This window comes from Pseudochaenichthys georgianus, unplaced genomic scaffold (genome assembly GCF_902827115.2).
Source record: "Pseudochaenichthys georgianus unplaced genomic scaffold, fPseGeo1.2 scaffold_447_arrow_ctg1, whole genome shotgun sequence".
In the NCBI taxonomy this organism is placed as follows: domain Eukaryota; kingdom Metazoa; phylum Chordata; class Actinopteri; order Perciformes; family Channichthyidae; genus Pseudochaenichthys; species Pseudochaenichthys georgianus.
Window position 1 is genome coordinate 111,533 of NW_027263012.1, and position 23,104 is coordinate 134,636.

At 44.6% G+C, this 23,104-nt stretch overlaps 1 protein-coding gene across 1 annotated transcript; it reads right to left on the reverse strand.

The window, feature by feature from the left end:
- Positions 1-1,353: 1,353 nt before the first annotated feature.
- Positions 1,354-22,307, reverse strand: LOC117442611 (cytochrome P450 2K1-like). Its single transcript, XM_034078582.2, has 9 exons — positions 21,976-22,307; positions 21,675-21,837; positions 21,367-21,516; positions 21,122-21,282; positions 20,835-21,014; positions 20,327-20,468; positions 20,043-20,227; positions 2,718-2,859; positions 1,354-2,635 (listed from the first exon to the last, which is right to left on the reverse strand). The coding sequence occupies exons 1-9, from the start codon at positions 22,207-22,209 to the stop codon at positions 2,448-2,450; spliced, it is 1,545 nt and encodes a 514-aa protein (XP_033934473.1). The 5' UTR covers positions 22,210-22,307; the 3' UTR covers positions 1,354-2,447.
- Between the last annotated feature and the right edge of the window lie 797 nt (positions 22,308-23,104).

Below are 23,104 nucleotides of genomic sequence, written 5' to 3' on the forward strand. Positions count from 1 at the left end.
GCCACAGTGACTCCGCACAGTTAACGAACGCACCGTAGATAATGTAGCTGACCTTCATCCCGGAGCAGCAGAGTTCAGCCGACAGGCAGGAAGACTCGAGCACACAGCTCGCGCTTCATATATTAAAAAATAACACCATGCGCGTCATGATGGCACATAACAGCTCGCGACCGCAGATTATTTTGGCGATTAGATAAAATGTAAATTATATTTGACGCAACTTTAGTTACATTTCCATGACTTTTCCAAAACTTTGGGATAAACATCGTTTTCCATAACTTTTCCAGGGCCTGGAATTTGCATTTTGAATTTCCACGACTTTTCCAGGTTTTCAATGACCGTACGAACCCTGTACAATGTTTACAGACCTTGACCTTAATTGTTGCTCACCCTTCTGGCTTTCATTTGGCAATTTTTTTTTATTTAGGATTATGGCATCCAAACTTAGGATTCCTAACTAAGGACATTTCTAAGTTAGGACAATTCTTCAATAGCTAACTTGTGATAAAGTTTGGATACATGTACCCTAATAAAACTCACAACTGAGATGAGACAGGCAGTCAGAAATCTCTCCTAATAAGGAAAGGAAAAAAAACAATTCCCATTGTGTTTACTGCTCGTACAGATTTAATAGAAACAAGGTCGAGGTTTTCAAGTATTCACTCACACAAGCTCATTTACCCTGATTTTGAAAACCCTTCTTTTAGGAAAGGATTACAACTTTTCCCCAGCTCCCAGAATATATAATCTCTTTATAAGATCTGCAGACATTCAATTTATTCAGTCAGAACATACCCTGTACCTTCCCTAATATAGCTTTAAAATGGTAACTGTTACCACGGTCTCGCTTCCTTTTTGATTCAACACATTTATTTTGTCCATTCTTTTCTAACCATGTATAAATAAATTACTTTGTCTAGTTTTTAATAACACAAACTGTTATAGAGCACTTAAGCCTTGACATACGGTCATTTAATTAATTTGTCTTGTCAAGTCAGGCTGCTAAATATTTTATTCTTTTTTTATTTGAGACTTTTAAATCATTTTTCATCACTGCATTAGTTCTAAGACTTTGAGATGCATGATTTAATTAGTTTCAGCCCACCAGGTGGCAGATGTTATTATGCTACTGTGTTAGCAAGCAGTTACCGATCAACATATCCAGCGAACATAAATCAACATTATCAATTATAAAGCCCTGCTGAGCACTGCCAGGTCAGGATTGATTTTTAACCAAGGCTTCAAGATGGACAACAACAAAAATGTCCAAATAGCTGAAGTTAATGTTAGACTGGGAAAAAGAAGCCTCTAGCATCAAGTCAAAGTCAACTTTATTGTCAATCTTCTGTGCGAGATACAGCATTTACAGATACAGATTCAGCATGATGTTATTCACCCTATAATAATAGCATATTTAATTGAAGCTGCCTGGTCTCCTAAAAATAAGGTTTCATAAAAACAAAACCGCTCTATTGAAACCCGTTTTGAAGGACCCTTTTTTGTCCCGGATTACATCCGTTTTTGATCTTTCACAAACAAGGTGTTAATCAAAGGAAGTGCTGTCTCCGTAAGGAGGTCGTTTGCATAGGATGATCAAACAAACACCGGACTTTCACGGAGGAGATTGGTGTTCCGTGTAAAACTATTAGTCAACCAATAACTTATATTTTATTTATCTCCATTACTTTAATAATATAATAAAGTTCTTGTTTTAAGCCAAACCATGATCTTTAGCTTAATCTAACCAAGTGGCTTACTTAATGAGTGGAAACGTTTTGCCACTAAGCGTGTTAATCATTGTGTGACAAAAAAAGTCAATGATAAATTATAGGTATTTCTTTAGATTTAACATAAAAACCTCATCATCCCCTTGGAAATGTCGTCCTTTACAATGTCTCCTGTATTCCCGGAATTTGAAAGATAAGTTCATATATTTGATATACTCATTGTTTTTGTTTTGTCGTAAAAAAGATTACCAATGCTCAAACATATTAGAGACAAACTTTGACCGGGACAGTTAAGCTCTTAAATGGTTGCATAGATAGTTCATCTTTAAAATATTCAAAGGGGATAGAATAATCCAGTTATAGGAAAGTTTAAAGGTATCGAGGTTAACTTGTTCCTTTGGGACACTGTTAAGCTTTAACTTCACTATCCTTGTTGTTGGCAGTGGACTCTCTTTTATTGTGAGACATTAAGATGAGCATATCAGTGAGCTTTATTAGTAATAAAGACAATTACAAATTAGTTGAAGCTGCTTAAGTAGTGACGCTTGACATTAAAAACTAAAGAGAAAGACGTCTATTCATTTATATTACATCATCGATATTGAAAATCTGATCTTAGCCTACTTTATCACTACATTTAATACAATGATGTACATCTCAAAATGTTCAATTTTGAACCAACTCGCACCACTGACTGTTAGAAAAGCAGCATTGTAAAGCTCACACAACAGGAACAGCACACAGTTTATGAGGCGACGGGCTAATGGCAAAGCTCACTATTGGAGTCAGATCCAATTCATCCTCTGAAACTCCTGGAGGAGGAGTGAAACGAAAGTGCTGCAAGAGGCAGGTAAAGAATAGGAACAACTCCATTCTGGCCAGACTCTCCCCAGGACACTGCCTGCGACCTGTGAGGGAAAACAAAAGGAATATTTTCAACTCATCTGCAAAATAAGTGAATATTGAGGAGTGATGGCTAAATTCACAAACCTGCTGAAAAAGGCAAGAAGGCATCTCGCTTGACAAACTTCCCATCTTTGTCCAGGAAGTGAGCAGGATAAAAGCTGCTGGGGTGTTCCCACTCAGTCTCATCATGCAGGACGGATGTCAAGAGAGGATACACTGTGGTCCCCTGTGGACAATATACAGTATTTTCATTTAGTGACAAGCCACTTAAGGCGAGACACCCCAGGTGAATAGGGTAATCTTTTTTACTTAAAGGTATCAGCTAGAAATTTCTCCAGTTAATTACTTACAATAAGGCACTTGTCTTTTGTATTACAAGTTTTCTGAAATAGCATGTTTAAATATGCAAATTATCCATTATCTCATTAAATATGCACATCTTTTAACACATTTCAGGAATCGAAAAATCTGAACTTTGAATAAAGCCAGGTTCAAAATTGTTGTTTCATTTTGTAGTCATATTAGTATCTAAGGCTTTTACTGAAGGGATATTGGATATCTCTTTGTATCACTCTATAAATCAGAAAATACTGTCAACAGCCCTAAAATATCCATTTTCGCCATGTTTTTAGGTATACAATGTTGTATAATTCAGGCTATGAATGATATATGAACAAACCCTTCTGTAAAAGCCTTCATAATATTGATAGGAATATAACTGGAAGGTTAGGTGTCTCTACGTGCTACTGAAGTTGACATTTTGAACTCAGAGAAGGAGAAAAAACTCATTTTGAGAAAACGACCTTTAAAGATTGCAGTGAGGCACTAGCTAAACCTGGGGTTACGTACTGTAACCCAGCTTCTATGAGTATAGGCGCAGCCCTCTAAGGCTATCGCTATTGAGTAATCCCTCTGCACGTGTGCAGCACTGACAGACTTAATCCACGCCCACCTATGACGTGGGCCCCACCTACGGACTCACTTCCGTATAAATAGGAAGTAGTCCCTACAATCTGCTCCCACACAAACAGCTTTTCTTCAGCTATTCGCAGAGCCAGTGGGGCCCGAACCTTAGAGGGCTGCGCCTATACTCATAGAAGCTGGGTTACAGTACGTAACCCCAGTCCTATTTCGTATAAGGCTTCGCCCTCTAAGGCTATCGCTATTGGGTTAAGGGCGAAGCAGGATGTAGTCCACGCCCCACTGGTCCGTCCGTTACCAGAAGCACAAAAACACACCTACTCAGTTAATAACCCATGTCCATTTCGCCATGCGTAATGGAGCATCACATTCCCAGGGAATATAGCATTTAAAAAATGAATATTCTCCATACGGGAAAGAAGGTAGGCTAAATAGGCGACCTGTCGTTTATAAAAAGTAGAGACCAAAGTCCCACTTGTTAAAACGATCAAAGAGGGGGGAAAGGGCAGCTCTCTAAGTGCCGACAGGCAGCAGAGAGGACACGCAGTTGAGTCCCCGACATTACTCACTCTGACAGGACACTCAGTACAGTGTGTCAGAGAGGAATGGGAGACATCCCTCAAATAAAAGAACAGGGGGAAGACCAAGATGCAGCAGTGCAAATGTCTTCCACTGTCATTCCTCCGTGCAACGCCGTGGAGGAGGAAATTCCTCTGGTGGAGTGCGCTTTGATGTTCTCCGGGGATCCACCCCAGAGGAGAAATACGCCTGTGACACAGCCTCACACAGCCCGTGTGACAGGCGCTGTGCCGACAGAGGCTGCCCTATTGAGCGCGCTCTGTAATGCACAAACAGACGAGCTGCGTAAAGCAGCCGTGCGTGCAATATAGCATGACAGCGCGCGCACGGAACAGAGAAGATGAGATGTGGCTTCCTCCTCCGATGTGTGAGGAGGAGGGAAGAAGCCATCCAAAGGTATCACTCTCGATCTAAACGAGCTTGTGATCACCTTTGGCATAAAAGCCGGGTTCGGGCGCAAAACAGCTGAGCTGCCATCTCCTTGGATCTGGAGACATGACGGAGCCACAGAGAGAGCAGACATATCACTCACCCTTTAGCTGATGTGAGAGCCAAGAGCAGAGCTACTTTGGCTGACAAGAGGAACCTGATCTAAAGGTTCAAATGGAGCTTTACTCAGTGCGCGTAACACTAAAGCCAAAAACCCATTGAGGCGCCAAAGCGCGTGACCCAGGTCTGAGTCTCTGTGCTCCCCGTAGAAAACGTTTTGTCAGAGGGTGACTAAACACCGTGCTGACCCCAAACCTACGGGGCAAGATGAAATGGCAGCAGCATATGTTTTTACCGTGCTATAAGCCAATTCCTGTCCAGCAACAGCTGGAGGAACGACAGCACGAGGCAGGGGGCCCGTAACGGGGTCCAGGCTTCTCCCTGCACACCCCACGGAGCGCTGTCCATTTGGCTGTGTAGGATGTGTGTTCAGCAGCTGCGCTGATCGAACACCTCCCTGGCGATTTATGTAGGCCGTCGCTGCTTTGTTGTCTGTTCGAATCAACACATGCTGATTGTACACAGCAACGGGACGAAGTGCTGGAGCACTTTCCATACGGAGAGTAATTCAGCACGTTTATATGGAGAGACATGTGAGCCGGTCACTGTCCCCCCACTGCCTGCGACATGCACGTTCCTCAGCCTGCGAGAGATGCGTCTGTGAACACTGCGGTGTGTGACGTCACTCTGCTCAGGGGCGCCCCCACTGACAGGACGTGGAGATTTTTCCAGTAGGTCAAATCCAAAACCACGGAAGGAGGAATGTACACCATGCGTCTCCTCTGACGCACGGGGTCGATGCACAGGCGAATAAACCACCTCTGGAGTCTCCTCACTGTGAAGGAGACCCAGGGGGATCACCACGTGACCAGCTGACATCCTGTCTAACAGCTGCATCACGAGAGGGGTGTCACCGCCCGGGTGTGACGCGCCGGAGGAGAGCTGTCACTTTCTCCCCTCTCCGCTGTGAGAGTCGCGCTCTCATGCGGGCTGAGTTCAATTCCACTCCCAGTTAAAAAGATAACCTGGGAGGGACGAGGACAGCTCTTCTTCCAGTTGATAATGAAACCCAGGTTTGACAGATGAGATACGAGCTGTATCGTCTGTAAGCCGCTTCCTCCCTTCCTGGAGCGAGCCAGCCACAGCCAGGTCCAGGTAAAATAACACTCATCCCCATTCTGAGTAGCTGCTCCCACCGGCTCCACCCACTTTGAAATAGTGCGTGGAGCCAGGAATGAGAAACGCAGGAAATTGCTGTGTTTCGGGATGATGGTTACGTGGAGGAATGCATCCTTCAGGATTATGGATGTGAACCAGTCTCCCTGGTGAACACTCCAGCACCTGTTTGATCGTCAGCATGGGAAAAGGCCATTCCCTTGTTGGACACTGACAATTCGAGGATGGGTCTCATTCCCCCCGCCCCGTCTCCTTCGGGACCAGAAAATACCGGGAGTAAAAAACCCTGATTTTCTTCCCCATGAGGAACCCTGGAAAAAAGCTTTCTTTTAACAAGAGTTCCTGCCGCTCTGCACGGAGCGCGAGACACTGTTCCCGGATAACAGGGTTCCCTGTATCCCGTAGAACTGCGGGGGGGGAGAGGCGAACTGCAGAGACTATCCTCTGCCCATCCGCCTGCTCATCCATCTGTCCATCAGACACACGTGCCGCCACCCTGAGTACCATCCAGTACTCTGATAGCGCCGGGTGTACATTCTCTGGATGTGCTGTGGCTTGTGCTGTCCACACACAATGCGTAATAATGGCCCTCCGTGGGCTTATTACGACCGTGGGTAGGAGGTACGTCTGAGACAGAGAAAAAATCTGTGCTGCCTAAACCCAAAAAGTTTAAGGTAGACGGATTGAATAGTAAGACCTGCTGTTTTATTAACTGATAAGTTAAAAAAACCCAGCCGGCTAAGGCAGCGAGCCATGCTGCCAAGTAACCAATAGGCTATTGGCAGCCGGCTTAACCGGGGAGCCTTGCTGCATATTATCTTCCATCTGTCCATTGAACACACGCGCCACCACTCAGTGCGCCAACCTGCTCTGGATGTGCTGTTGTTGTCATGGTGACGAGCCACGCCAGAGCCCTCCAGACGCTGCATTTCACACAGGCTCTCATTATGTCCACTGTAACACATTTTCCTGTCAAATAACAGTAAAGTGCCGGCAGTCTCTTCACAGACGCCTGCACTTCACTGTAATACCACAGTACTCATACTGAGACTGTAAGGAATCTTGGTGTTATATTTGATCAGGATTTATCCTTTAACGCCCACATAAAATCAAGGACCGCCTACTTCCATCTACGTAACATTGCAAAAATCAGGCATATCTTGCCTCAAAACGATGCAGAGAAACTAGTCCATGCATTTGTTACTTCTAGGCTGGATTATTGTAACTCTTTATTATCAGGGAGTACCAAGAAGTCAGTCAAGTCGCTTCAGCTGATTCAAAATGCTGCAGCTCGTGTACTAACCAGAGTTAGGAAAAGGGACCACATTACCCCTGTCCTGGCTGCCTTACACTGGCTCCCTATAGAACACAGGATAGAATTTAAAATTATTCTTCTCGCCTACAAAGCCCTTAATGGGCAGGCGCCATCTTACCTTAAAGAACTCATTATACCCTACTGTCCTACTAGGGCATTGCGTTCCAAGAATGCAGGGTTGTTGGTTGTTCCTAGAATCTCTAAAAGTACAATGGGAGCCAGAGCCTTTTCTTATCAAGCTCCACATTTGTGGAATCAGCTTCCAGTTTGTGTACGGGCGGCAGGCACCCTATCCGTTTTTAAGAGTGCGCTTAAGACCTTCCGTTTTGATAAAGCTTATAGTTAGGGCTGATTAGATTCAGCCCCTAGTTTTGCTGATATAGGCTTAGTTTGTCGGGGGACATCTTACTTCTTCCTTCTCTCTGTCTATACCTGTGTACTCTCATGTTCCGATTAACCCAGCTTCCCCAAATGTCTTTCTTTTTGGTGTCTATATACGCCGGGATCCGGAGTCATGGATGATCCTGCGGTCCTGTGTCCTGGATCGCGAGTCGTGGCTGTGGTCCTGGATCATCGGTCCTGGATGGATATCCTCGTGGATTCATCTTCTTATTATACACACATGCATTTCCAAACATTTGGACTACCTATGTTGCAAATGTATTATCTTTTCAATTTACACACGGCATCTATTGCACGCCTGTCCGTCCTGGGAGAGGGATCCCTCCTCTGTTGCTCTCCCTGAGGTTTCTCCCATTTCCCCCTTTAAACTGGGTTTTCTTCGGAAGTTTTTCCTTGTACGATGTGAGGGTCTAAGGACAGAGGGTGTCGTATTGTCATACTGATATTCTGTACACACTGTGAAGACCACTGAGACAAATGTAACATTTGTGATATTGGGCTATATAAATAAACATTGATTGATTGATTGATTGAAATGACTTTACAGCCTCTTACTGTAAAAATAAAATACAGCATACTGCTGCATTTTTTTCAATTAACAGTAAAATACCGGCAGCAGAGACGCCAGCAATACACTGAAATTATACAGTATTCATACTGTTGAACAATTTCAGTGTATTACTGTAAAAAATTTAATAATTCACAGTAACATTCTGGTTAGGGGGCTGCCAGTAGATTAGTGTTGAAAATTGGCTGTAAAATAACAGCAATTGCTTACAGTGTTAAACTGGATACTGAGGTGCGTTCACGCTCAACACCCCTAAGGGATGAGCGGAGCTGTGTGCAGTGCTGTCCTCACTGTAATAATGGCACTCGTGGCCTCATAGAGAACCGCAGTGACGCGTCCTAAAACCCGGAAGTAAATTAGCATTTTTAGCACTTCCGGTTCCTTCGTCAAAAAAGCAATGCATTTTCTCCATAGGGTTTTGGAAAATAGCTCGAGATAAGGTCTGTGGTTGACACAAATTTAAGAGATAAATCACGTTTTGTTCTACGACATTAAATACATCAGCAGTGACCCTACTGGTGATTTTTGAAGAGTTTACGTGTCTGAAAAACAATGGTTGTTACCGAGTGGCTGAATAGGACTACAGAAATTGTCGAGGCCGTTGCACGTCATTACGCCGAACACGTAAACACTCCAGCTAAGTTTGTTTTCCCCCGTGTTCTGCTTGAAAGCAAGTACCTGCCTATCTTTAATATCTGTAATATCTCTAGTATCTGTATATCTATATATCTGACCATTAGAATCTGTAATTTTTTTTAACACCATAGTTTTACAAATTATAGAATAATTAATTACCAGTGTTTTCCAAGTTTACTTGGCAGTTTGTTTCGTTAGCTAACGTTAGCTAAAGCTAGCTAAAGCTAGCACTACTAGTTAGCTACGCAATGGTTTTTGCTTTGCTCCGGGTTGCAGCCACAGGTCTTCACATGAAAGGTGCTCGTTCTATCGTTTCCCGGCCAATGTTTTCCAAAGGAGAGTCTGGATTCGTGCCATGAGGTAAGCTGACGTTACATTTTTGTCCATGTCACGGTGACATTTAAATGATGGGTAGTGACTGTATCGCCGATTTAGAGATGGCACTGCTGAAAAGACATAAGTAAAGATAATGAATACATCCATTAAAAACCTGTATCGCTTATATGATAAGTCTAATTAGTACAAGCAGCATAACGTTTCACCATGTAACTAAAGATTGTAGTCAGGGAAATCAGTTTGACATATTGAACTAATAACAAATCACCTCTGGCTGGCAGAGAACTCTCTGCTCCATATCTTCTCTTGGACGTAAAATCACATGTACATTTTACATTTATATTCAATTTGATATTCCATCCCTCACATACTTTTGTATATATAATAACTTATATTTTTGTTTGTATGCTGCTGCAACACAAACATTTCCCAAATTGGGATCAATAAAGTAATATATTATCTTAATTAAGAAATCTAACTATTATAATTAGTGTAGCAGCTGACACCTATTTTCAATATGGATTAATCTACCATTTATTTCTGTTAGTTCAATTTTGATCTATACAAATGTCAAAATAGTGAAAATGTTCACGAGACTTATCAAAGTGCAAGGTTATATCTTTAGATGTTTTGTTTTAGCCTATGTACTGTATGTCTTAATGCTCTTATATGTGACGGTGTGACTTCCATGAAACTAATATTTTATATCTTCCCAACAGACGAGCTGACAGGAAGCCCAATGCCTGTTCCCGCATCTGCAGCTGTCATTTTCCTTTACGAAAGAGAAAAAGGCCTGTTTCCTTTAAAGCACAGAATGTAGAAGAGCATTCCTACTGTCTGAGAGGGATAATTGATGGAATGGAGGAAGAAGCTGCGTGTCTAATGACTGAGGAGGAAGCAGGTCCATCAACACAGGGGGCTGCTAATGAAGATCCTCAACCACTATCTGAGAATGCCGAGGAGCAAGCAACCACGGTAGAAGAAAAACTTCAATCTCAGCAAAGACACTTAATGCAGCTAGAGATCCAGCTAGAGGAGTCCAAGGCAAAGCAGAGTTACTGCCGTGACAAGTATTCTGCCTCTCAGCTGAGTGAAAAGGTTCTTCGGATGGAGACAGGATTGCTAGATAGAGACACATTCAGTGCTGTGTGTGAGTATGTTGCTCGTTTTGAGGGTTCCATTACATACCCAGAAGGTTGGTTCCCCAAATCACTGAGTCTTGAAGACCAAGTTTTCCTGACCCTCATGAAACTGCGTCATAATTACACACACCTTCATCTGGCTGCACTCTTTCACTGCGGGGAAAGCACTGTCAGAAATGTGATTGTAACATTTATAGAGGTTCTCCATAAATTACTTTTTAAGGACATAATGAGTACTGTTCCCAGCCGGGAGAAAAATAAAACCAGCTTGCCTTCTTCATTTCAGCACATCCAAAACTGCAGAATGATAGTGGATTGTACGGACATCAAAATTGCTCTCCCCAAGCAAATGGATATCCAGAAAGAGGCCTACTCTGCTTACCGTGGCATGCACTCCTTCAAACTACTGCTGGGGATAGCACCAAATGCTGTGATCACATACTGCAGCAAACCATACCCAGGATCAACAAGTGACAAAGAAATAGTACGGGATTCTGGTGTTCTTCAGCATTTCAAACCTGGAGATCTGATATTGGCTGACAAGGGATTCTTAATCCAGAACATTCTTCCTGAAGGAGTCACTGTCAACATTCCCCCATTCCTCTGTCATGGCCAACTGACACACAGCGAAGCACAGGCTACAAAGCTTATCGCACAACATAGGATTCACGTCGAGAGAGCAAATGCTCGTTTGAAAGAATTCAGGATCCTAAAGTTCATTCCATCTCACCTGAGGCACTTCGCAGATAAACTTGTGCAGGTATGTTGCGCACTAGTGAACTTCCAACGTCCTCTCATAAAAGAGGTGGCAGAAAAATAGTGTCTTTTCACATGTAAACACTTATGTTTCATACACATCTTTTCAAGTCTGTAAGCCCCCCTCCCCCCCTCTCAATCAACTTCCTCTTGACTGACTTTTCTGTTTATTTTATTTTACTATATTTATTTGTTTGTCTGTCCTTGTTTCTATACCCTCCCTCATACTGTAAAGCGTCTTTGAGTTGTAGAAAAGCGCTATATAAATAAAATGTATTATTATTATTATTATTATGATACTTTGTTTTACATTTTGAGTTCATCATTATACTCAAACTGTCTTTTCATTGGGTGCATTTTATTTCTTTTATTTAGATTCTGCTGTTTAATCAATCCAGAAACATGTATCATACTTTGTTTTACATTTTGAGTTCATCATTAAATTCAAACAATGTCTTTAAACTAGGTGCATTTTGATTTCTTTTATTTAGGTTCTGTTTAATACACATGTTAATTTGACTCAGATGTGCTGATAATATCTGCAAATATAAATCTTTAAACTGTCTTTTTACCTTGAAAAGTCTGGCCTCTCGGGTAGGCTCATGTTTGTTTTCTGTCTTTCTCTATCAAAAACGTTACTCCAAAGAATGGTTTGTGATTTGGGATTCAGAGTCAGGCTTGAATCAAGAAACCACAATAGTTTTCTGCATGGACTGCCTTTTTTTATTAAGAAATATTATTTTGTAAATATGTTATTCTCTGTAGTCAGAAACCTAACACTCTAACAACCACAACATTGCAAAGGTGAGTAAATGTAAATTAAAAACTATTTACAATTTCTTAAAATTACTATATTTGAAAATGATTGATTTATGATCTTTTTCATCGAACATATGAACGACTCAAACAAGGATCGCAGCAGCTACAAGAAAGATCTTCAAAGGGGAACCATAACATCCTGAAGATGAGTTTTCTTTAAAAAAAATATTTAATTTTAACAGCAGTGCTCTCTGAACTCAGAACAAGTCAATTAATATGCCTTTTTGTTTTTCTGTCTTTTTCAGAAAATAACCACAACAGTGACAAAGGTGATTATTCCGGCAGTGCCAGCTTTGGACACTCGGGTAAAGAGAGGGGCGGAGTTGTCAACTGATCACCATCTGGTGGTGAGTTGGGTCGAGTGGCGGGGGGAAGCCTCTGGATAGACCTGGTAAGCCCAAACGTGTAGTTCGGGTGAACTGGGAACGTCTGGAGGAGGCCCAAGTTCAGGAGGCCTTCAACTCACACCTCCGGCGGAGCTTTTCGGGCATTCCTGTGGAGGTTGGGGACATTGAACCAGAGTGGTCGGTGTTCAAAGCCTCTATTGCCGAAGCCGCGGTGGGGAGCTGTGGTCTCAAGGTCTTAGGTGCCTCAAGGGGCGGTAACCCTCGAACCTCCTGGTGGACACCGGTGGTCAGGGAAGCCGTCCGACTGAAGAAGGAGGCCTTCAGGGATTTGTTATCCCGGGGGACTCCCGAAGCAGTTGCAAGGTACCGACAGGCCCGAAGGGCAGCAGCCTCATCCGTGGCCGAGGCAAAGCAGCGGGTGTGGGAGAAGTTCGGAGAAGACATGGAGAAGGACTTTCGGGCGGCACCAAAGTTGTTCTGGAAAACTGTCCGACACCTCAGGAGGGGGAAGCAGGGAACCATCCAAGCTGTGTACAGTAAGGATGGGACGTTGTTGACCTCAACTGATGGAGTGTTGGGACGTTGGAAGGAACACTTTGAGGAACTCCTGAACCCGACAACTCCGCCCTCTATGTTAGAGGCAGAGCTGGAGTATGACGGGGGATCAACGCCAATCTCCCGGGGGGAGGTCACTGAGGTCGTCAAACAACTCCACAGTGGCAAAGCCCCGGGGGTGGATGAGATCCGCCCGGAAATGCTGAAGGCTCTGGGTGTTGAGGGACTGTCATGGTTGACACGTCTCATCAACGTTGCGTGGAAGTCGGAAACGGTACCGAAGGAGTGGCAGACCGGGGTGGTGGTCCCCCTTTTCAAAAAGGGGGATCAGAGGGTGTGTGCCAATTACAGAGGCATCACACTACTCAGCCTCCCCGGGAAAGTTTACTCCAAGGTACTCGAAAGGAGGGTCAGGCCGATTGTCGAACCTCAGATTGAGGAGGAACAATGCGGATTCCGTCCTGGTCGTGGAACGACGGATCAGCTTTTTACTCTCGCAAGGATCCTGGAGGGGGCCTGGGAGTACGCTTATCCGGTCTACATGTGTTTTGTAGACTTGGAGAAGGCGTATGACCGGGTTCCCAGGGAGTTACTGTGGGAGGTGCTGCGGGAGTATGGGGTGAGGGGGTCTCTACTCAGGGCCATCCAATCTCTGTACTCCCAAAGCGAGAGCTGTGTCCGGGTCCTCGGCAGTAAGTCGGACCCATTTCCGGTGAGGGTTGGCCTCCGCCAGGGCTGCTCTTTGTCACCAATCCTGTTTGTAATATACATGGATCGGATTTCGAGGCGTAGTCGTGGGGGGGGGGGTCTGCAGTTCGGTGGACTAAGGATTGCACCACTGCTTTTTGCAGATGATGTGGTTCTGATGGCTTCATCGGTCTGCGACCTTCAGCACTCACTGGATCGGTTCGCAACCGAGTGTGAAGCGGCTGGGATGAGGATCAGCACCTCCAAATCTGAGGCCATGGTTCTCAGCAGGAAACCGATGGCCTGTCCACTCCAAGTAGGGAATGAGTCCTTACCCCAAGTGAAGGAGTTCAAGTATCTCGGGGTCTTGTTCTCGAGTGAGGGATCAATGGAGCGTGAGATGGGCCGGAGAATCGGAGCAGCGGGAGCGGTATTGCAGTCGCTTTACCGCACCGTTGTGACGAAAAGGGAGCTGAGCCGGAAGGCAAAGCTCTCTGTCTACCGGGCCATTTTCGTTCCTACCCTCACCTATGGTCATGAAGGATGGGTCATGACCGAAAGAACGAGATCGCGGATACAAGCGGCCGAGATGGGTTTCCTCCGCCGGGTGGCTGGTGTCTCCCTTAGAGATAAGGTGAGAAGTTCGGTCATCAGGGAGGGACTCAGGAGTTGAGCCGCTCCTCCTTCGCGTCGAAAGAAGCCAGTTGAGGTGGTTCGGGCACCTAGTTAGGATGCCACCTGGGCGCCTCCCTAGGGAGGTGTTCCAGGCACGTCCAGCTGGGAAGAGACCAAGGGGTAGACCTAGGACCAGGTGGAGGGATTATATCTCTTCGCTGGCCTGGGAGCGCCTTGGGATCCCCCAGTCAGAGCTGGTTGATGTCGCCAGGGAAAAGAAAGTTTGGGGCTCTCTGCTGGAACTGCTACCCCCGCGACCCGACCACGGATAAGCGGGAGAAGATGGATGGATGGATGGATGCCAGCTTTGGAAGCATGTGGGCCTTGAAAAAGTCCTCAAGAGCCAACAGGTTAGGCTGCCAATTGTCATCTCGGGCTATCGGAATGATGACACTGTCTTTCGTAGTCCAGACCACAAAGTAGCAAGTCTCTCTTGCAGTGAGGTGAAGCTGACCTTGCACTTGGTGCCAGTAAGGATGTTCCTCACGCAGGCTGAATGTTTCTCCCTCCTTACTGACACAGAAGCCCTTGATTTGCAATGCTTCACTAATTGTTATTTCCCTGGCTCGGTAGGGACACTTTACCTCCAGCACAGCGGAAGACCCTACTAGACCATCTGGAGATGCCCACAACACTCTTGATTGGGAGAGCCACAAACCTGACTCATGGACCTGCATCTGGGTTGCAGTGGTGAATGCCCTGACGCCCTCACATTTATTCATAGTCCCCCACTGTACAGACAAAACACCATCAAGGGCCTGTTGTTGCCCTAGCACCCTGGCAATAAGGGAAGCAGTCACACGCTTTGACCTCAGGACAGCTCCAAAGTTGCTGGCAGTCAACCTTCCTTTCCTGAACAAATGCCAGTTTGGGTTGGTTCGCTGACCAGTGGTAGCCACCTGAATTGCCCTCTGTTGCTCATCAGACAATGCCATGCTTGCCACAATTGCCTCACGTCCCTGATGCCCAACAGATTTGATAATTTCAGGAACAGTTACGGAGCGTCCACACTACAGCTTCAAAAAAATCTTGGAGCTGGGCGTGTCTGAAGCTTGGGGATTTTATTCGAGCAACGCGACCAACAACCAATCACATGAATCTCCCGCCCCCGACATACAAAGCAAAAAACCCCGGGGATTTTATGGAAGCAATATATATAAATATATATATATAAACTCCCCAAACAGGCGAAAACCTACCAGTTTCCCCCACTGTCTCTGCCACCTCCCTCCATGACTGGTTCTTCCGGTTTGTATCCCGGTAGGTGAAGAGGGTCTAGTCATACAAAACCGGGTGATTTGCTGTGGTGATAAATAGTTCTCATCCATCTTTTTTTAAATATAGAAATGAACGGCGGGATGCTGTCAGATTTTCAGAAACGGGATTTGATTGGCTGGCGCTGTCTACTCCGGCGTCAGAAGTTGAACATTGTTCAACTTCTGACGCCGGAGACGCACCGCTATGCTACCCACAATTCAGTTCGGCGAAAAGCGAGGCAACTTGACGTCACCCCATTCAAAGTGAATGGGCAGACGCGTTGGAAACCGTTTTTGAAGCTGTCGAAGCTGTAGTGTGGACGGGCCGTAAGTGTTTCCAAGCTGTAGTGTTCCTCTTCTGGCTCGGGTGAGAGAAGCCAAGAAATTCCTGAGAACCTGCCCCCGAGTCTGTCCCTCAGCCAGTCACGATCTTCGGAGGTGGTCTCTTGTCAGCGGGTTGAATGAGTTATTGGTTGGAGGAAATAGCTCCTCCACTGAATGCGTACGTTTAGCTGCCTTTGGCTTCTTCCACTGACAGGGGGTGTCAGTGCAGCTGAAATTGTGGATGGCAAAGATGGCTAATGCAGCTGCATGACTGCATTTCCATTCTCCACGTGGGCATTCACATTTTGTGGAGAGAATTCCCTCTTCTCCTGTAGATACCTGTGGTGGTGGTATTGTTTTATTATTTAAAATATATTTACATTTGTAATGCCTTCCCAATTATCCCTTTAATTGTTTATAGCCTACCGTATGTTTATTTCATGGATATTTCTGTGTTTCCTGGTGTGTAATATTTGTAATAAAGATTTCATGTGACACATAAAATGGATTTGTTGATGGGAATTAATGTGAATTTATTAACTCTAGGTTAACGGTACTCTTGCTATCACTACTCACGACACTCTATAAACCTTGTCTCTCATGCTAGCCCTGACAACACCGGTAAGCACACCTTCATCTAGGCTGCACTGCTGTACGTGTCCTGACTTGTAGTGGTTCTCTCCTCTATCTACACTCTTCTTGTCAATCAATCAATCAATCAATCAATCAATCAATCAATCAATCAATCAATCAATCAACCAATGTTTATTTATATAGCCCAATGTTTATTTATATAGCCCAATATTCTCATCTTTGTAAAATGATATCAGACTGGTAATTGACACAGCCATGACTTCTAGTGAAATTCAGTGTGGCTTAAATGAAAAGCTTTATTAAAATATGCAAGCGCGCGAAAGTCAGTTGAAACTATCTAAAGTTGGCGTGACGTTGAAGTCGTGCGACCCTGCTGCTGTACTTTTTTGTAGTTCGTTTATAGCATAACGTTAGCATTTTGCTTCTGGTGACTAGATTTATGATTTAAAAATTATAAAAGTAGGATAGACATGTGGAGATTATCCGGCTGAACAAAACGTGATCCGTCTCTTAAATGTGTGTCAACCACAGACCTTATTTCGAGCTATTTTCCAAAATCCTATGGAGAAATTGCATTGCGTTTTTGACGAAGGAACCGGAAGGAGTTTACATCTGGGTTTTAGGACGCGTCACTGCGGTTCCCTATTACGACCGTGTGTAGGAGGTAGGTTTGGGACAGAGGAGAAAAACCGAGCTGCCTAAAAACCAATAGGTTTTAAAGACCGCCGATGTATGCAGCGAGCCATGCTGCATATAACCGACAGGCTAGGGGCAGCCGGCTTACCCGGTGGGCCTTGCTGCTTATTATTATCCATCTGTCCATCAAACACAAGCGTCGCCACTCTGAGTAATATTCTGAGAGCGCGCGACATGCTCTGGGTGTGCTGTGGTTGTCATGGTGACGAGCCATGTCAGAGCCCTCGCCGCCGTTGCCCGTGAAGCAACCCAAGAGGGGTCCGGACCAAAAAGCTGCGAGGGGGCCTCCACACGCTGCATCTCACACCAGCTCTCATCCCTGTCTCTGTTTAGGAGAAGGCTCGTAAACTGGACATTGAGGCGCGTTCATGCTCAAACCTGCTGAGGAATGAGCGGAGGTGTGTGCAGTGCTATTCACACAGTGCTTAATAACAGCCCTGGGCTCATTACGACCGTGTGTAGTAGGCACATCTGGGACAGAGGAAAAAAAACGTGCTGCCTGCTAACCGACAGGTTAGGAGCATCAGGTTTAAACGTCAAGCCCTGCTGTCTAATAACCGCCTGGTTAAATACAGCTGGCTTGCGCCACGAGCCCTGCTGCCGCTAACCGACAGGTTAGGAGCATCAGGTTTAAACGTCAAGCCCTGCTGTCTAATAACCACCTGGTTAAATACAGCTGGCTTGCGCCACGAGCCCTGCTGCCTGCTGAGTGACAGGTTACAGCCGGCTCTTGCACCTCCACACGCTGTATTGCACAGCGGCTCTCATCATGTCGCCGTTTAGGAGAAGACTCGTAAACCGGACATTGAGGCGCGTTCACGCTCAAACCCGCTTGAGGAATGAACGGTGTGTGGAGGCATATCTGTGACATAGGAAACAAGCCCGTGCTGTCTAATCAACCGACAGGTTTTAAAGACAGCCGGTTTGTGCCGCGAGCCCTGCTGCCTAATAACCGACAGGCTATGAGGCAGCCGCTTATGTCATCCGGAGGAGAGCTCTCCTGAACCGGGGGAACGGGGAGATCTCATTAGGCGGCTGCCTTTCCGATGATCTCCGGGAGTTCCTGGAGAATACCGCCTATACGGCAGAGCCGAGATGGCGGATAGAGGGACCCGGTGACCAGGTGTCAGCCCAGCAGCCGAACCTATAGGCTCGGCTGCCGGGCCGACACCGGGAGGGAGGATGGTGCCGGGGGAACCACATGGTGATCCGTGAATGGGGGGGAACGAGTCGCCTGACTACTGCCCGCCACTCGGATCCAATAATCAAGGGCTTGGTCTACAGAGTAAGACTCCTGGACTAGCCAATCATCCCCGGCCGCAGCCGGGAGAGCGTTCGCTCTCCGCTGTCTGTGGGCCAGAGGGAGACGGACACAATGAGTGCACGACACCTGGGGAGTGAGAGCCGCGTTTGCGTGCTCCAATCCCCGGCAGAAATCACCTGTATCGTCTGTGTAAAGCCGCTTCCTCCCTGGAGCGAGCCAGCCACAGCCGGTCGTAACTCATATGTCGGCTAACACCGAGCCCCGCCCTGTCTCCCCCGTCCGGAGGAGAGGGAGAATGGGGCCAGGGGGAAATGTTTGCTTTCTAGTAAACAGCTCTGAAAAGAGCTTGTGCCTTGTGACGAAGGTGGCTTCGTCACTATGGACTGACGGCTTCAGGCCGGGTGATGGGGCACTTTGTTGGCGTGATTGCACAGTATATGATGTCTGTGGCTGATGATTGTGTGCACCTGGTGTTGTGGTGTCTCCTCCCCCCTCACCTGTGTCTGGTTGTGCTGATTAGAGTGGGTGTATATAGGCTCGGTTTCTCTGTCTGTTGAGGGGGCTGGTGTGTGTGAGATCCGTGTGGCTGCAGGATGTGGACAAGGACAACAGCAGGATTGATTGAGGCTGTGAACTTTGTGCCCATGTTTTTAATAAATGCCCACGCCGGGTTATATTTTTGGACGCTTCTTAAAACCCACCTCTTCTCCTTAGCGTTTTAACATTTGGCGTTTCAACATCTTTTAGAGTGTTGCTTTTTTTGCATTTAAATTGTTTTTTGTTTTTACTTGTACTTGTTTTATGGTGTGTGAGCTGAGCTGTGTTTTATCTATTTGCCTGTACAGCACTTTGGTCTGGAGGTTTAAAGTGCTTTATAAATAAAGTTGTATTGTATTGTATTGTTCTGCCTCTGCCTCCTTGCTTGGTCTGGGCCGCTCAACGGTCAGCTTCACATGCCTGTACAGTGCTTCTGCAACAGAGTGCTGAAGAAAAGTGGGAGCAGATTGTAGGGACTACTTCCTATTTATACGGAAGTGAGTCCGTAGGTGGGGCCCACGTCATAGGTGGGCATGGATTAAGTCTGTCAGTGCTGCACACGTGCAGAGGGATTACCCAATAGCGATAGCCTTAGAGGGCGAAGCCTTATACGAAATAGAACCTCCTGTTCTTTGGATGATAGCTTGCACATCGACACACTCCGTGAAGGTATTTCATGTTCGGGGTCATTTGTTTTTTGTATAACCTTGCTTCGTGCAAGTGACAATTGTTGTCGTCTTCTCTGTGAAAGTTTTTTCGCCGTTCTTTTGCCATTTTGAAATTTCAATTTTTAGCGGAAAGCTAACCAGAAAGTGTTTTAGCACACCACGTGACGCATCTGAACGAATCACGTTGTCAGAAATTGACACCAGCCAATGAGATTTCGTTTCTTGGTTTAAGACCCCTTTGTGCTTTCACGATTGGTTGCTGATACAAAGGAAATTACCATATTTGGATCCAATGAGATTGTGCAGGAGAGACACAGCTTTCCAACGATATCTCTGTTGACATGGTGCACGCAGCGGTCGCGGTACTTTATGTTACGTTAGAATGCTAACTTTTGGTGAATTTAGGAGAAATCTACAGATGCAAATAGACAAACTATAGTAAAATAAACACTTAAATGTGTATTTTGTACGTTTTCCTTCCAAAAGCCTGAAGGAAAACGTGTTATAGAATCAAAATAGCACAAAATCTCAAAATTGACCAGTACTTGAAAAACGATGTTTTTGCCTGCCGTGTCTCGCCTTAACTCAGCACCCCCATTTTGAATTATGTAGGATTCATTCTTCCAAGTCATATTTTGGGTTCTTTAGGTTTTTTATTTTATCCAACCTTCTTAATGAAGTGACCCTGGAAAGTGATGTCTTGGCTCATTTTGTGAGGAAGTGCCATGGGGGCAATGTTAGCCAGTCGCTGGATTTCGTGGATGACGGCATTTGTGAAGTGCAGGTGATTCCTGTCCTCAACCTGCACTTGACGACCTCCTTTAACCTTGCTTAGCTCCTCCTGGACCTGTTCTGGAAGACCAGATTTTTGTGTCCATTAAGATTATTCTCTTTAGTTGGTGAGCACATATTGTTTCCTGGACTGTTTTTGAAGGATTCTAAGCTCCTTACCTTGTATTTTTGGATTCTTGGCCATATATAGTAGTGCCCATCTCAGTGTAGTTGCTGTTGTGTCAGTGCCAGCAGTAAAGAGGTTAAGAACCGTCTGTATCAGGTTTTTCTCATGGAAGTGACTGTCTGTGATTCCGGATTCCTGCAAGTAAAGATACGTCAGGTATTCAAACAAATCTGAACCAAACCTTTGACCTGTTACATAGGAGGGCATTTTTTGTTTTGTTGAGGTATAGTTTGGCAAGCCTTTTTATTATTTAATCAAAGGGCTGACTAGTACTGATGTAGTCATCTCTATTGTAAATTACATCTCAAAATGTCAGAATGTTAATCAATTAGAATCACTGCTTGTCCATATCATTTTATGGACATGTTGGCTTGGATCTCTATAGTCAGAAAGCAATTACTAATTTCTAAAATTGATATTAATGATATTAATTAAGTCACAAACAACTCAACTGATCACGAAAAAGGTGTAGACGGGGTAAGTAATGAAATGCTTCCCAACCTCAAGATTTTGATTTCGGAGCAGAAAGGCGTCCATAAGTCCTCTGCACATCTGTGGATTGAAGGTCTCTTTTAAACGATTAAACATCTGCTGAGTCTGTTTCTTGCTCTCAGCAATTATCGTGTGAAGTTCTTTTCTGTCAGCAATCCATTTACCGATCCATGGGAACATGTTAAACACCTTTAAAAGAAGCCCCAATTAATGTGTTATGTCAAATAAAATCACACCTTGAAGTGTAATCTTTATTAAAAGACATTTTATTTATTTTTAAATAAATGGAATAGCACCTGTATTGAAGGGGAGCCCATAAGTTTCACATTTATGAGTGCTCTATCTACCATTGACGTAAAATCGGCATCATCATATTCAAATCTGCTGCCATAAACCATTGAGCAGATTATATTAGCCACCGCCTGGTATATGGGTTGAGTTGTATCAAAAGGTTCTCCTGTAAAAACAGAATCAGTCAAATAAATTAAAACCACAAGCAACATTTTGCTTATCATGCAGTTGTTTTTAATAAGACACTTACCTTTACATTTATTTAACACGTCAATGAGGTAGGTGCATTCCTCAATGATTTTGTCCTCACTAGCCCTCTTGCCCATCCCAAAGTCTCTGAGGTTAGTCAAGGCAAAGCGCCTCATCTCTTTCCATGATTCACCGTTGGCCCACAGAACCCCTAAGATAAAACCATTGTTATGGCCAGACCATGTTTGCTCAATGTTTTCAATTGTGGATTGCGTTCTGATTCGCTGTTATCCAGCACCAAAAACAATAAAACGTTGCTAAAAATGTAACACAACAGGGAGGTTATTTTTAAAAGAAAACGTTCCGTACCATGGCCTCCACTAGTTTCTTTTGTTATTTGCATTGAATATCTGTCACCAAACTCATCTGCATAGTTGACAAGTGCCTCCTTCACCGTTTTGTATCCAGCCAGGATCACCACTTTTTGGGGTCCCAAATGCACTGTGAAAACGGATCCATATTTCTTGGAAAGCTAAACAAAAAACATGGAAATGATAAAATCATGTTTAAAGAATTAACAGGAATGAGAAGATCAACAATGTGATATCTGCAGAGTACATATAACATAACACCTCTAATGAAATGAACATTAGTTCAATAATTTTCTCACCTCCATATATGTGTGGTAGGGTCTCTTGAGGTCAAGCTGCAGCAGGTTCCCAAGTAGGGGAAGTGGTTTTGGACCTGGAGGTCCCTTCCCTTCATCCTGGGAGCTGAAGCTGGAGGAGGAGAAAATGTAGACGAGCAGCAGGACAACCAGAGCTCCAAACAGGGAGATGGAACTGAAAGACTGGAGAAACGGATCCAAAAGCCCCATGATTTGGCCATATACAGTAGTGCCCATCTCAGTGCAGTAAACAAACCCCAAATTGCTCAAGTAGCTAGCAGGTATATTATACTGAAGTGTATGTCAGTTGCTTTGGATAAAAGCATCCGCTAACAAACTTGTTATGTACCTTTCTGAACAGAGTTTACTTTTGTTGTTTAATATTGGTTTGGAGATTTCTCATCTTAATGTCATGTGATCGGAAGGGTAGAGTTTTATGGAACGATAAAGTTAATTATTCTCTAGGAAAGAACAGAGTGGACTTCCCGTGCACACAGTTCAGTATTGGCTCAGTATACAGAAACATGGCAAAAGAAAATAGACACAAATAGTTGCTATCTTAAATGTCATGTGATCCGAATGGGAGAGTTTAACGGAATAATAAAGTTAAGTATATCATATTGACAGATACCTCTGTCCCAGTCTGTTGGGTTTTGATTGTCGCTCTTCAACACTTTCTAATCATTGTAGAAGATGGATGGAAAAGAAAGTAATGAATCCGGCCTACTGAAATGGGCTGGTTTAAAAAAACATGACACTTTGTTGGGTTTGGTACACCGGTTCTTTCTCAAATGTTGCAGGATTGTAGAAAAGTTATACACGACAGCAATTCACAGAGCACATTAACATTAATGCAACGATGAATCATTTGAGTTAATATCAGCCATCTACGGAGCCCCCCTGGTGACATTGGTGAGAAAAATATTAAAGGTGACATGTCATGCTTTTCCGGTTATTGCCCGTCCCCTTGTGTGTTATGAAGGTTTTTATGCATGTAAACGGTATGCAGAGTCAAAACCCTCAAAGTACACCATGTAGGGAGTAAAACTCTAAAACAGAAAATACCTCCCCAAAACGCCTCGTTGGAGATACGTCACTGTCCATTTGATTCTTCCGGGTACATCATGATGTC

Excerpts from the sequence above, each read along its gene's own strand:
- LOC117442611 (XM_034078582.2), bottom strand. The coding sequence starts at position 22,209 with ATGGGCACTACTGTATATGGCCAAATCATGGGGCTTTTGGATCCGTTT. Across the intron at positions 21,838-21,975 it reads CCTACCACACATATATGGAG|CTTTCCAAGAAATATGGATC; the intron begins GTGAGAAAATTA and ends TTTTTTGTTTAG. Across the intron at positions 21,283-21,366 it reads CGTGTTAAATAAATGTAAAG|GAGAACCTTTTGATACAACT; the intron begins GTAAGTGTCTTA and ends CTGTTTTTACAG.